This window comes from Hemiscyllium ocellatum, chromosome 4 (genome assembly GCF_020745735.1).
Source record: "Hemiscyllium ocellatum isolate sHemOce1 chromosome 4, sHemOce1.pat.X.cur, whole genome shotgun sequence".
NCBI classification, from domain to species: Eukaryota; Metazoa; Chordata; class Chondrichthyes; order Orectolobiformes; family Hemiscylliidae; genus Hemiscyllium; species Hemiscyllium ocellatum.
The window spans coordinates 68,322,710-68,338,866 of record NC_083404.1 but is presented as its reverse complement, the minus strand read 5'-3'; the positions used below and the strand labels follow the sequence as shown (position 1 = coordinate 68,338,866).

Genomic DNA, 16,157 nt, shown 5'->3' with positions numbered 1-16,157 from the left:
ACAGGCAGTCAGAATCCCTCAGAGGAATTGGTGAGGTGACAACCTTGCAACAGGCCATCAGTAACACAGAGGAGTAAGCGAGGCGATAATTCTGTGAAAGGCAATCAGCATCACTGGGAGGAATGGGCAAGGTGGGGATCCTGTGACAAGCAGTATCATTGTGAGTAGATGAAGTGAGGACCCTTGGACTTAACATATGGCAGGTAAGTTCAGTCCAGGTGTTGCTTGACCAATAGTATATGAGAAATCTTTAACACTTCTGGCAGTCTGGATGACCAGATTTACAGGAAGTGCCACTAGTTTGACCAGCTTGAGCACTGGGTTTTGGAGCTTGAACATTATCTGGAGGCATTGGAGGGTATCCATGTGGATGGAGGATGAGAGTTCTGTGGATAGTGCATCTTGAGACATGTTCAACTCACACTTTAAAGAAATTTACTCCGCGAGGGAATGGGTGACCAGTCAGAAAGAAAGAGTCAGCCAGGTAGTCATGAAAGCCCCAGAATGTATCTACACTCAGGAACAAATTCTCTGTGTTGGAGAATGGTGAGAGTTGCTGTTCTTCTGGGGAGTGCATTCAGAACTCAGAATACAAAGAGGAGCAACTGGAGCTGGGAAGGGGATTTATAGTGGTAAGAGATTCAATAGTGAAAGGTACAGACAGACGCTTCTCTGGCTGCAGACTGATAAGAATTTAGGGAGCCAGGAAGTAATTTATAAAAGAGGTCCTTGTGGGGTTGTAAAAAATGCTACCCATAATTCCAGAGAATCCTGGATATGGAGGAATGTTCACAAATGTATGAGGAAAACAGGAAATGTTATAAGAGGTATCGAGGGACAAGACACTGGAATTCCTCAAGGGGTACACCAAGTGCAGGGGATTACTCAATAAGTAAATTAGGATGCAAAGTAGCAGCATGACCAAACACCACATGATACAATTAAGGAAACTCGAGTGGTATTTTACAAGTACATTACGAAAGAAGATAATGACAGAAAGAGTAGGGCCAGTTAGGAACCAAGTGACAAAGCATGTGTGGAGCCAGAAGACTCTGGTGGCATTTTAAATACAACTTTGCATCTGTATTCACCATAGACAATGACGATTTAGATTTAGAAATCAGGGAGGAGGAAATTACAATTGAGAAGGAGAAGTTATTAACGGTTTTAGTGGATAAATCCACAAGACCAGATCTACCCTGGGCTAAAATAAAAGCTCTGAAGAAAGGTCACTGGACTTAAATATTGACTCTGCCTTCTTTCCACAGATGCTGACAGACTTACTGAGCTTCTCCAGCAATTTCTGTTTTGTTTCTATCCCAGTCTACTGTGGAAGGCAAAGGAGGAGATTACAGAGGCCTTGACATTAATTTTTAAATTCTCTGTCCATAGCAGAAGTGCTAGAGGACTGGAGAACTGTTAAACTGGCATCGTTATTCAACACTGGCAGGGATAAACCAGGGTACTACATGTCAGTAGTCTAACATCAGCAGTAGGGAAGCTGTTGGGAAAATTTCTGAGGGACAAAATGAATCTCCACTTGGAGACGCATGGATTAATCAAGAACAGTCAGCATGGCTTTGCCAGGAAATTATCATATCAGATAGGCTTTTTGATGAGTTGATCAGGTATTTAGATAAGGGTAGTCCAGTTGATTTAGTTTACATGGACCTCAGTATGGCTTTTCATAAGATGTTACACAACAGACTGGTCAAGAAGCTAGCACAGCATGGGATCGAGGCAATTTAGATTCAAAGTTGGCTTCCTTGCAGAAAGCATTATGTAGAGGAGCCGGTGTTGGACTGGGGTGGACTAAGTTAAAAATCACACAACACTAGATTGTAGTTCAATAGGATATTTTGGAAGTACTATATGATTTTTAGCTATTCCTCAGATAAAATGTGTAGTGTCAGTGGGTTAGTCATGGTGAATGTGGGGTTGTGGGGAGAGGCTTTGTCTGGGTGGGGTGCTCTTTGGAGGCTCAGTCTAGATTCGCTCTTTTTGCACTGTAGGGATTTTATGATAAACCAATCCTTTTTCTGAAATCTGTACAAAACATTGAAGATAAGATGGAAATTGTCAAGCTGAGTTTCTAAATCAACAAGGAATTCTTTCTCAGCATTTTAATGCATCTCCAAAGAGCTGATAAATCATTCCTGCTGCACAATTGTAATCACCTCACTGATTGGGACAAAAATAGTTGGGCCAAGGAAGGAAAAAAAGGTCTGCCAAAAATTTTACCGAGGTATGGATTTTTTTACTAGTTTATATAATCCTCTAAAACAAGAATGCAACAGTATGAGGACAATAAAAATACCCTGCTGCATTATTTGATTATGAATCTTTCTGAAAAGAGAGGTATTACTGCTGAAGTGTTTCTTCTTGCACTCATCACGACAAATGCAAGGGTGTTAAATTTCAAATGATCACAACAATTTATATCATGCTGGCTGGTTGGCAAGGAATAGTTAATTGTTTTCTCTGTGGTAATGCCTCAGCTAACGAGGAACCATAGAACCATAGAGTAATTCAAAATAAATGCAAGGCTTGAACATACTGCCTTCATTGCTCAGATGTTTGAGTATAGTAGTTGGGATATTATGTCATGGGACAGCAGGACATTGATGAGGTCTCTTCTGGAGTACTGTGTGCAGTTCTGGTCACCTGGTTATTGGAAGGATATTACTAAAATGGAGAGGATTCAGAAAAACAGGATGTTGCCAAGAATGAAGGGTTTGAGTAATAAAAATAGGCTGGATAGGCTGGGGCTTATTTCGCTGGAACAAATGAGGTTGATGAGTGACCTTTTATAAATTTATAAAATCATGTCAGATTATAAATCATAGATAAGAGGAATAGCAAACATCTTTTCCCCAGGATGGGAGAGTTCAAAACTAGGGGACAAATTTTTAAGATGAGAGGAGAGATTTTTAAAAAGGACATGAGGGGAATCTTTTTTACACAGAAAGCAGTTCATCTGTGAAATGAACTGCCAGAGAAAGTCATGGATGCAAGTACAGTTACAACATTGAAAACACATTTGGATAAGTGCATGAACAGGAAATATTTGGAAGGATATAGACCAAATGCAGGTAAGTGGGACGAGATTAGTTTTGAAGCATGGTCGGCTTGGACTATTTGGACAGAAGAGTCTGCTTCCACATTGCTTCCACTCTAGGACTCTATATTCCTTTTGTTTGTAAAAAGTGAGCTTTAATGTACCAATGTATGTTTGTCTCCTCTAACAAATGGAAATGAACCAAGTTATGAGTACTATGGATTTCCTTAAATTGATTGTTTGTGTAGTGATTAGTGAAGTCAGAATTGCTTAGCAAGTGCTGCTCAATCCAATGGCTATTGCATAGTAGCAGCATGAATTGGTATACATAACAATTTGATCAAATCTTTCAGATACTTACCCTTTCCAGAGTTAGATGTGGTGTACTTTTCAGGTTCAACTCTGTGATTACGTAAGTGGTATTTTCTAACAAGAAGATGCTGCAGTCAGTTCTTAGGGATATTCAGCCATTACACAATTGAGTAATATTATACGTGAACTCCAGTGCCAGTGTGATTCCAGTACATAGGATATATATCCCAATGATTAGCTCATTGAATCAAATAACATGCTTCTTCTATTTTCCCTATTAGATAGAGTATCGACTGCACTCAATGAACTTACCCAAGACAGCTGTCTCATCTGTCACGCAAATTCGTGAAGCATTTCGTAGTTTTTGGAGTGGTATGGTGGCTCAGTGGTTAGCACTGCTGCCTCACAGAACCAGGGTCCCAGGTTCGATTCCAACCTTGGGTGACTGTGTGGAGTTTGCACATTCTCCCTGTGACATGCACCTTAAGATCCCAGTTCCTCCAGAAATATGAGAGGTGATGCACTTTGGCAGGAAGAATACAGGAACTGAATATTATTTGAATGGAAAACGACTACAGAAAGCTACAAAACAAAGTAATAGGAAGAGAAATGGAATATTGGACTTTATTTCAAAGGGAATGGAGCATGAATATACTGAGTTTTGCTAAAACTATACAGGGCACTGCTTAGACCACAGCTAGAACACTCTGAACAGGTTTAAACCCTTTATCTAAACAAAGATATGCTGGCATTGGAGGCATTACAGAGAAGGTTGACTGGTTCGATAAAAACCGAAAGAACTACAGATACTAGAAATCAGAAACAAAAACAGAAATTGCTAGAAAACCTTAGCAGCATCGATGGAGAACAATCAAAGTTGACGTTTTGGGTCCAGTGACACTTCCTCAGCTACCCTTTCCAAAAACAGCAATGCAACAACCACAAGGTAATCTCTTTTTTTGTGATGTTGATTGAGGAAGCCAAAGACCAAGGACAAATCTCCTGTTGATCTTCAAAAAAGTGCAAAGGAATATTTTACATCCACTCGACCATACAGACAGATTTTTTTGATTTTTCACATAAAAGATAATACTTTGACTGTGTACTGCACTGGGATATTTGTGCTCAGGCTCTGGAGTGTGACTTGAGGTCAGTGGACCATGGCTGATACAGAATCAGAAGATTGAGGATTTAAGCCCCATTCTAGTGCTTGGGGATAAATTGGTGTTGTTGTAGTCCAAGCATGCAGGCCAATTTCCTGTGGACAGGGACCAAATCCTACTTCAGCCACCTCCAGAGTTTATATTTAAAAAATAATGTCTGCAAAATAAAAGCTAGGATCAGTGATGGTGACCATGAAACTAACAGCAATTGCTATAAAAACCCACTTGTCTCATCAATGCCCTTTCGGGAAATAAATCTTTTGTCCTTACTCAGTCGGCTCTACATGAAACTCTATACTCACACAAATGCAGTTGACGCTTAACTGTCATAGAACATAGAACGTAGAACAATACAGCACAGAACAGGCCCTTCGGTCCACGATGCTGTGCCGAACATTTGTCCTAGCTTAAGCACCTATCATGTACCTATCCAATTGCCGCTTATAGGTCACCAATGATTCTGACTCTGCCACTCCCACAGGCAGCGCATTCCATGACCCCACCACTCTCTGGGTAAAGAACCTACCCTGACATCCCCCCTATACCTTCCACCCTTCACCTTAAATTTATGTCCCTTTGTAACACTCTGTTGTACCCGGGGAAAAAGTCTCTGACTATCTACTCTATCTATTCCCCTGATCATCTTATAAACCTCTATCAAATCACCCCTCATCCTTCGCCGATCCAATGAGAAAAGGCCTAGCACTCTCAACCTATCATCGTACGACCTATTCTCCATTCCAGGCAACATTCTGGTAAATCTCCTCTGCACCTCTCCAAAGCTTCCACATCGTTCCTAAAATGAGGCGACCAGAACTGCACACAGTACTCCAAACGTGGCCTTACCAAGGTCCTATAAAGCTGCAACATCACCTCATGACTCTTGAATTCAATCCCTCTGCTAATGAACGCTAATACATCATAGGCCTTCTTACAAGCTCTATCCACCTGAGTGGCAACTTTCAAAGATCTATGAACATAGACCCAAGATCCCTCTGTTCCTCCACCCTACTAAGAACCCTACCGTTAACTCTGTATTCTGCATTCTTATTTGTCCTTCACACTTGACAGGGTTGAACTCCATAAATGACTTAGCCATCTGAAATGACTAAGAAAGCCATTTAGTTCAAAGGCAATTAGGGAAGGGCAATAAATGTTGGCCTGTCCTACCCCTCCCAAATCTGGCAAAAACAACTGACATTTATGAAGCACCATAAATATAGTAGAATGTCCCAAAATGTTTCAGATGAGTATAATCAAATGAACATTAACCATGAGTAAAAGAAGGTGTGAGGTGACCAAATTTTCAGTCAGAGGTAGGGTGTAAAAACTGAGCTCAGGTCTATTGAGTGGGTACTAGAGTTGACCCTTGGGAACCAAATGGTGTCCATATCACAGAGACATCTATTATAAATTACACTGGATGGTATATTGGTGAAGATATTAGTAAATGTACAGCTACATCTATACTAATACAGACAGATCATGCTGTCAAATAGCACACAACACTTTGATTTGACACCAACATTGAGTTTGCAACATGTCTCTCCAACACCCTGTCTTCAACTTGCACAGCTAAACAGAAAGAAGAGGCCATCAACTATTTACAGACCAGTGACTGATTTTTTTTGGGGGGTTCTTGACACAATTCCAAAAGTGTTTGCTGCTTTACATGGTTGTTTCAAGTGACATAAGTCAACGCTTGAAAGGGACTAGCAATTCCTCACAGGTTTCAAGTATTGCATTAGCAAGTTCGACACACACAAGAATTCCTAGAAGCATGGCATTCCAACCAGAATTCTAACAACAAACACATCCAGTTAGACCCCATCTAATAACCCCTGAGAAAAAGAACAAGAAATGACATCACCACAGGAAGTAACATCACCAACCCAAAGAAACCCAAACATATAAATAAAAAGCAGGAATCATGTACACTGCTTCGCCTGAGGCCTACTGAAGATGTTATCTAGTAGGGTGACGAAACGTCTGGAAATGAACCTCCCAGCTCAGCAAGCAAACCTACATCCAGAGATAAATAGGGCATGGAGAGGAGGCCATTCCTGATGAAGGGCTTATACCTGAAATACTAACTCTCCTGCTCCTCGGATGTTGCCTGACCAGTTGTGCTTTTCCAGTGCCATACTTTTTGACACTTACTCTCCAGCATCTGCAGTCTTCACTTTCTCCATACAGCCTTTGGGCGTTTAATTAATACAATCTGCCATCAACTGCTGCTGAAGGGTGATGTGGTTTGGTTTCCTCTGACTATCTTGTTCTACAAAGGAACACTTAGGCTTTAGGTACACTCCACATTGCGGAAGGAACTGGCATTAGTATAGTAAAACCTACACACGTGGAATCCATCCACAAAAAAACCCCTGAACTAACCAGTTGTTTGCCACATCAACACACCACCTTGTTCCCTGGTCAACATCTCTGTTTCAGGACTGCCGCAGTGCTCCAGTGAAACTCAGCACAATCTGGAAGAACAGCAATTCATTTTCAGCTTGGACAATCTGCAGTTTTCTGGACTCAAAACCAAATTCAATTACTGAAGGCCTTGAGCTCTCCCATGCCCTTACCCAACTCCAATACACCAGGCCTTGATATCCCATAGTCTACTATTACACACAACCTATTGTCAGCCACTAACAGTCCCCATGAATAACTATTCACCCTCCGAGCTGGATCGCTTTCCACTCTTTTGTCTGTTCAACTATTCTCCTCTCTCTTTGGGCTCTATTGTCACCTATCATTTTATCCACTCCCCCATTCTATCTTCTGCAAATATATCAACATTTTTCTAGCTACTATCAATTCTACGGAAGGGTCACTGGATTTGAAATGTTAACCCTGTTCACAGATGCTGCCAGACCTGCTGAGTTTTTTCCAGCGATTTCTGCTTTTGTTTCAGATTTATAGCATCTGCAGTTCTTTCAGGTCTTACTCATGGAACCTTGACGTTAATTTCTTCAGCTGGTGATCTATCAATTGGTTAATGTATGGTTAATCTCATTGTGGAACCAAGCACAGTTGATTTTTCAAAGAGCCAGAACAGGCACAATGAGCTGAATGGCCTCCTTTTGTGCTGTTAATGTGTGAATGATTCTTGGAATACTTACAAAAGACCAAGTCCATGAGTTACATAAACCAGAAACTCGAGTTTCAACATTTGATCTACATTCCATGAGTTAAATCCCAACTAGCTGATTCTGCACTGAAGCCCTTCAGTGGAAGGGAAAATAAAACAGGTCAAGGTTTCTGTTTTGAATTACTATCTAGATACATCTGTGGAAAACCAGATCTAGCTGAACCTTGACAGGGAGTAGAGGCAAGCTCTAGCTACATCCCCTGGTTAATTAATCTACTAATGTGTGACTAGAAGAATAATGCAGGAGGGAGGAGTTTAGATTCCTGGAATACTGGCACTGGTTCTGGGGAATATGGTACCTGTATGAGCTGGATGTCTTGCACCTGAACAGAGCTAGGACTGAAGTCCTGGTGGAGTGTTTTGCTAATGCTGCTTGGGAGGGCATTAAACTAACTTGGCAGGGGTATGGGAACCAAGAAAGAACAGGAAAGGAGAACCAGGGTTCCCAAAATAACTGAAAATGCAACAGGCTCTAGGCTAAACAATTGGAAGTTAATAGGTAAAGTCAGTGTAAGGGAGAAAAAAATGAACTTAAATCAGGGTCACTGAGCATTTACGTGAATGTATGGAGTAAATAAGATTGGAAAATTACCGGCATGGATTGTCATGTTGAAATATGGCAATAACAGATACATGGCTCCTGGAAGGGCAAGACTTCCTGGCTAGAAGTTGTAGAAAAGATAGAAACAGAAGGAAAGGAGTAACTGAAGTGGATACAGAAGGCATTGTTGTATTGGAGAAAGAGGATGTCTCAGAGGGTCCATGGCCTGAATCAATTTGGCTCAAAGTAAGGAACAAAAAGGTTCTATTACATTGTGAAGTACATTACATAGACCACCAAGGAAAGGATGTAAAAAACAAATCTGCAGAGAATCTACAGAGAAACGCCAACATTATAGAGCAGTTACAATAGGGGATTTTAATTACCCACATACAGACTAGGATACTGTTGGTGTAAGGGTCGGTGAGGGGTCAATGTTCCTGGATTGTGTTCAGCAGGGTTTCCTATAGCAGTATGTTTCCAGTTCAATAAAAATAGGTGCATTGTTTGGATCTGGTTTGTGGAAATGAGGTGGGACAAGTAGACCAAGTGTCAGTGGGGAGACAGTGATCATTGTATTGGAAGGTTCAAGAAAATGGAGGAGATTGACATGCAACAAGCCAGGGTGAGAAAAATCGATTGCTGAAGACCTGACTTCAATGTGGCTAAACACAAAGCTGGGCTGGACAGACTTGGATTTGAGATTGGCAGGAAAGATATTAGCCAAACATTGGGCTCCTTTCAGAGATGGTTTGGGTACAGTCATGGTACATTCCAACAAATGGAAAAAAAACAGGACAAACAAGTCCAGAGTTCCTTGGATGACAAAGGAGATAGACATTACAATAAAGAACAGAATATGTGCTTATGACAGGCATCAGTTGAGAAATAAAATTGAGAACCGAGAGGATTTTTAACAAATTCATTCACACAATGGGGTCATCACTGGCTGCGCAAACATTTATTGCCCATTCCGAGTTGCCCTCAAGAACATCAAAACAGAAGAAGTAGGAGCAGGAGTAGGCACTTCAGCCCTTTGAGCATGCTCTGCGAACTGACTTGATCATGGCTAATTTCACCTTAGTTTCAACTCCACTTTCCTGTCTGCTCCCCATAACCTTTCAACCCATTACTAGTTAAAAATCTATTTCCACATTAAATGTATTCAATGTTGCAGCATCCACCTTAAGCTGGGGTTGTGAACACCACGGATTCATGACGCTTTGAGATAAATAACTTCTCCTCATACTGTTTTCTACCTGCTATCCTAAAACTATGAGCTCTCATTCCAGGTTGCCCAGAAGAGTAAATATCACTTCTATGTCTACTTTGTCAACTCCTTTTCACATCTAATTTACTCAATTCAATCTCCTCTCAGTTTTCTAAACTCCAGAGCGTATAGGCTGAAAGAGCTCAATCTCTCTTCATAAGACAAAACCCTCATCTTCAGAATTGGCCTAGTGAACCTTCTCTGAATTGCGTCCAACACAGTTACATTTCTCCTAAGTAAGGGGACCAAGACTTATGCAATTCTCCAGTGTGGTCTGACTAATACCTTGTACAGCTATAGCAACAGTTCCCAATAAATAGATGATGATGCTGAGAAAGAAAAATGAAGTAGTGGCAGTTTTGCAATGTGAAATCAAATGTTTGTCAGACCAACACAGCATTAGACCATAACACACAGAAGCAGAAGTTAGGCCATTCAGCCCATCGAATCTGTTCCACCATTCAATCATATCTGATAAGTTTCTCATTCCCATTCTCCCTCCTTCTCTCTGTAACCCTTGATCTCCTTGACAATCAAGAACCTATCTACCTTAGTCTTAAATACATTGAGAGGTTGAGTAGGTTAGGTTTATTTTCACTAGAAAAAAGGAGATTGAGGGGGTACTTGATTGAGGTTTACAAAATCATGAACAGTATAGACAGGGTGGATAGAGACAAGCTTTTTCCCAGGGTAAAGGATTCAATAAAAAGAGGTCATGCTTTCAAGGTGAGAGGTGGAAAGTTTAAGGGGGAATACACGTGGCAAGTACTTCACACAGAGGGTGGTGGGTGTTTGGAACGTGTTGCCAGCAGAGGTGGTAGAAGCAGGCATGGTAGATTTATTTAAAACGCGTCTGGACTGATGCATGAGTAGGTGGGGAGCAGAGAGATACAAATGCTTAGGAATTGACCGGCAGGTTTAGACAGTACATTTGGATCAGCTCAGGCCTGGAGGGCCGAAGGGCCTGTTCCTGGGCTGTAAATTTTCTTTGTTCTCTTTGTTCTTTAATGACCTGGCCTCCACAGCCTTCTGTGTCAGTGAATTCCATAGATTCACCAGTCTCCGACTGAAGAAGTTACTCCTTATCTCCATTCTAAAAGGTCTTCCCTTTACTCGAAGGTTGTGTCCTCAGGTCCATTTCTCTCCAACCAATGGAAACATCTTCACAACATCCACTCTGTCCAACTCCTCCAATGTTAAGCTTTTCATTCCAGAGACTATTCTCATGAACCTCCTCTGAACACATTCCAGGGCCAATACATCCTTCCTGAGATATCCAAAACTGTATAATACTCCAAATGTGGCCTGACGATAGCCTTATTGAGCCGTTGACGTACGTCCCTGATTTTACGTTCAGGTCCTCTCAAAATAAATGCCATTTTTGTGTCTGCCTTTCTAACTACTGAAACAACCTGCAAGCTTACCTTGAAAGAATCCTGGACTACAACTCCCAAGTATCTTTGCAGTTCACACTTCTGAATTTTCTTCCCATTTAGAAAATAATTCAAGCCCCTGTTCTTCCTACCAAAGTGCATGACCTCATACTTTCCCACATTGTACTCTACCTGCCACTTCATGGCCCACTCTCCTAATGTGTCCAAATCCTACTGCAACCTAACCACATCCTCAAAGTTACTTATCTTTGTATCGTCATAGAGACCTACAGCATAGAGACTGGCCCTGTAGCCCGAACTGGTCCATGCTGACCAAACTGTCTGTCCACACTAACTTCATATCCTTCTAATTCTTTCCTATCCATATATTGGTCCAAATAACCTTTAAATGTTGTCAATGTATTGTCAGCAAACTTAGCCAGAATTCTCTCAGTTTCTTTATCTGGATCATCAAAGTATAAAATGAAAAGTCGTGGTCCCAACACTGAGCCTTGCCAAAACACCAGCTGCTAACTGAGAAGGACTCTTTTATCCCCAATGACTGCTTCCTGACAGCCAAGCTTCTATCTATGCTAGCACCTCACCTCTAACACCATGGGCCTTATCTTACTCAGCAGCTGCCTTGTCCAAGGCCTTCTTGAAGTCCAGTTCTCTTTGATCTAACCTGCTTGTTACTTCCTCAAAGAATTCTCGCAGATTTGTCAGGCATGATCTCCCCTTAATGAAACCATGTTGACTTTGCTCTATTTTACTACACACTTCCAAGTATTCAGAAATTTCATCCTTCACAATGGATTCCAGGATCTTACCTACAACTGAGGTTAGGCTAATCGGTCCGTAATGTTCTGTCTATTGCCTTAAACCTATTTTAAACAGGGGTGTCACGTTCACCATTTTCCAGTCCTCTGGGACCCTCCCTGATTCTAGTGATTCCTGAAAGATCACTACTAACTCTACTTGCTCTTCAGATATTTCCCTTAGAACTCTGGATGTAGTCCATATGGTCCAGGTTATTTATTCACCTTCATGTCATTCAGTTCTTCTAGCATCTTGTCCTTGGTGATGGCGACCATACTCATCTCTGCTCCCTCACTTTCTTGAATTTTTGGGATATTACTTGTGTCTTCCATTGTGAAGGCTGATGCAAAGTAATTGTTTAGTTCTACAGCCATTTCCTTATTCACCACCACTATCTCTCTAGCGTCAATTTCCAGCAGCCCATTGTCCACCTTTGCCTTTCATTTGCCCTTTATATATCCAAAGGAATTTTTAAATCTTGCATTATATTGGTCAAAGAAAGATCTGGGAATAGATGGATGTTTGGATACATGTATCAATTATGAAAGTTATTGTATACACTTTTCTTAAAAGTATTTCAATGTTCAGCAGGTTAATGGCAAAGGCAGGACATTTTAAAGATTTTGCCAATTTTAATTTTGACTTTTGAATGAAGTGGCCGTGAAAGCACTTTGTAGTGAGTGCAATAATGCAAAATTACTATGTCCTGAACAAGTACCACACATAGTAAGTGAATAAGTGCAATGAACATGCTCGCAAAACCATGTTGCATTGACAGTCCCAAATGATATTCCTAGTGAACTGGCATCACTATGCAAATTCATTCAGAGAAGCTACTTGACAACAGTTGAAACTATGCAATTTGCAAAGGCCGAGATCAATAAATACTAAGTATCTTGGTGAACATGTATGTTCGAATAGGAAGTGAGGTGGTGGAAAAACATAGTCAGTCAGGCAGCATTGGAGGAGCAGGAGACTCTATGTTTTGGGCAAAAGCCCTTCATCAGGATGCTCCTTCCTGATGAAGGGCTTTTGCCCAAAACGTTGACTCTCCTGCTCCTCTGATGCTGCCTGACTGGCTATGCTTTTCCAGCATCACGCTCTCGATTCTAGTCTCCAGCATCTGCAGTGCTCCCTTTTGCCTATGTATATTCGAGTAATCAAGTTAAGGTTCTGGTTGCTCTCGGCACTTCTGCAATCCTTCAATTTATTCAACTGCTTGGAAAGCAGATTTCCAGAAAAGGAAACACAAGAGTTGCATACATTTGCTGCAATCACCAAGACAACAGATTATGAATTTGGAAAAGACAGTATTGTGTGACTGATATGGAAATATTCCACTTTCAGACCAAACTATGAAAAACATGTGACCACAAAGGTATGAGAGAAATACTCTGATTTCAAATTTTAAGGTTGCGGAAAATAATCAAAATGGGTCCATTTCAGATGTTCTATGATTTGAGGGAATATACCAGCTTCAATAAATGTCTATTTTTCTGGACATTTGGGCAACATTTCACCATCAAGTGCTGACTAAGTGTGTGGATTTAGCTTCATGAATTTGATTCAATACAAATACAGAAAAATTAGAAATTGATCACTTGGATAACTTGATATGAATTAAATCATACTGTTCATTTGCACAAATTATCAAACTTAATTAGCATATCACTGGGCAGCAAATAAAGTTGGCACAAAAAGCTCCAACAAAGGAATAAATAAATTACTATTGTCCTCTTTTGGTCACGTCGTACATGTGGCACACATAATGCCACCACTACACAGGCTCCCAGATTTCTTAGTGGAGCAAGCAATGTTGTTTATTTGAGCAGGTAGAATATTAGTAACATAAATGCACACATTTAATAGTTAACACTGGAAAAAAAGCCCCATGCATGAACTTTAAAATAATGTAAGTATAGACTTTTAAGAGTTAATAAACAAACTTTGACAGAAGTTTCAATATGACATCTGCTCAACGTATGCAATGTGCTAAGTCTATAGATTTCACACAGAAGAAAGATGGATAAATTGGGTTGCAACAGCATGAATTTCAAATTAACTAACTTGGTGGAACATTCTGAAGAGGTAACAAAGACTTGATAATGCATTGTACATGGACTTTCAGAAGGTGTTTGATACAGTAACATACAACAGACTTGTGAGAAAATTTATAGTTTGTGGTATAAAAGTACAGGAGCAATGTGAATAAAAATTGAGTGATGATAGGAAATAAAGAGTAATGGTTAATGCACATTTTTAGATCTGGAGGAAGAGTTGTAGTGGAGTTCTCCAGTAATTGGTATTGGAACCCTTGATTTTGTTATTTCATACTAATGACATAGACAGAGACATAGTACTTTTTGGCCCACAATATTGTGCCGGGGATTAATCCAAATGTAAAGTAAAATAACTTAACCTACACAACCCTCAATTCACTGCTGTCCATGTGCATGTCCAGCAGTCACTTAAATGTCCCAAATGACTCTGCTTCCACCAATACTGCTGGTAGCACATTCCATACATTCACAACTCTGCATAAAAGAACCTTCCTCTGACGCCCCCTCTATACCTTTCTCCCGGTATCTTAAAATTACGACCCCTCATGCCAGTCAATCCTGCCCTGGGGAAAAGTCTCCAGTCAATGATCTGGATCTTAATGTACAGGAGTAAATTACAAAGTTTGCAGATGACACTAAACATCGAAGAATTGTAAACTGTGAGCAGCAAAGTGTAAGGAGCCAGAACTGAAAAAGGACATTGAAAAATTGTTGCAGTGGGTGGATAGCAGCAGAGGAGTTCAATGCAGAGAAATGAGACATGATGCACTTTGGTAGCAGTATACTGAAAGACAATATAAAATAGAGGGGGTACAATTCTAAAAGAGGTGCAAGCACATAGGTACCTTGGTGTACATGTGCACAGGTTATTGAAGGTAACTGTAGAGAGCAGTAAGTAAAGCATACAGCATCCTCAACTTTATTAAGAGGGGCTTAGAATACAAGAACAATGGGGTGTGTTGAACTTGTACAAGACACTTGTTAGACCTCAATGGAATAATGTGCACAGTTGTGGGAACACATGAGAGGAAAGATGTGAGTGCATTCGAGAGTGCAGAAGTAGTTTCCATGGATAAGAAAATTCAGTTATGAGGATCAACTGAAGAAGTTGGAACAGTTTTCCTTGGAGGGAAGGCGAAGTGGAGATCTGAAAGAGATTTTCAAAATTATGAGTGGGCTGGATATATTAGATAGGTAAAACCATTCTCAGTTGCAAAAGGAACAAGAGTTAGAGAGCATGGATTAAAAGCGCTGGGCAAATGAAGCAAAGGTGATGATTAGATTAGATTACTTACAGTGCAGAAACAGGCCCTTCAGCCCAACAAGTCCACACCAACCTGCCGAAGCACAACCCACCCAGACCAATTCCCCTACATTTACCCCTTCGCCTAACACTAGGGGCAATTTAGCATGGCCAATTTCACCTAACCTGCACATTTTTGGACTGTGGGAGGAAACTGGAGCACACTCATGCAGGCACGGGGATAACGTTCAAACTCTACACAGTCAGTCACTTGAGGTGGGACTTGAACCCAGATCTCTGGCGCTGTGAGGCAGCAGTGCTAATCACTCTGCCACCGTGCTGCCCACTGTGATGTGAGTAAAAATTTCTGCACACAGAGAATAGTTAAGGATATGGAATACACTGCTTGGAAATGTTTTGGAAGCAGGTTCAATTGAGGCATTCAAGAGAGCATTGGATGACTACTTGGATAGAAATAGTGTGCAGGGATATTCAGAAGAGGCAAAAGATTGGCAGAAGATAACAATGTTCTTTTGAAGAACCAATGCAAGCACATGAGCCAAATGACCTCCGTCTGACACATGAGACCTGTGAGATTCTGCGAAGGTAACAGTTGAAGAATAATGACTTAGTCAAGGTTTCAAAGGACTGTTAGTTTCACCTCTCAATAGGTGCTGTATCCTCAATAGGAGAAGAAAGATGAAACCATCAAAAATTCTAAAGAAAATAAACTATGATTTCAGAACTAGTTTTCCCTTCACTCCTCTTTAAACCTACCACCTTGGCCAAGTTGTTGGCTACTCCTTGTAAAGATTTAACAATACCACAAAATGTCTTGGAATTTGTTTTCACATTAAAAGTATTTTAGAAATGTAAGTTGATTGAATAGAATTGGTGCAAATTTGAAAATTTCAAAGTGTTGCATTTGACTTGAATAAATTATGCCCTTTGCTTGTTTCTTTTAAAAAATTAGGTACATAAGTCATAGTCCTCGAACATACTGACACAACGTCTACCGATTTTTAAATTACTGCTTCTAACTTGGCAAATTTATTTTGGTTCCTACTCATTGTTTTTTTTTGCATTAGAAAATACCCTTAATGTTTACTATATAATGATGCGAGAAAGAGCAGAGAAGGGTTTACAATATTCTGTAGCTATTTC

At 40.5% G+C, this 16,157-nt stretch overlaps 1 protein-coding gene across 1 annotated transcript in view; it reads right to left on the bottom strand.

The window, feature by feature from the left end:
- The window catches only part of rims2a (regulating synaptic membrane exocytosis 2a), an 839,749-nt gene that overhangs the window by 235,969 nt on the left and 587,623 nt on the right, over window positions 1–16,157 (bottom strand). Inside the window, exon 27 of the mRNA XM_060824314.1 lies at window positions 8,619–8,633. Coding sequence (XP_060680297.1) covers window positions 8,619–8,633 — 15 coding nt within the window. The remainder of the gene's footprint in view (window positions 1–8,618; window positions 8,634–16,157) is intronic.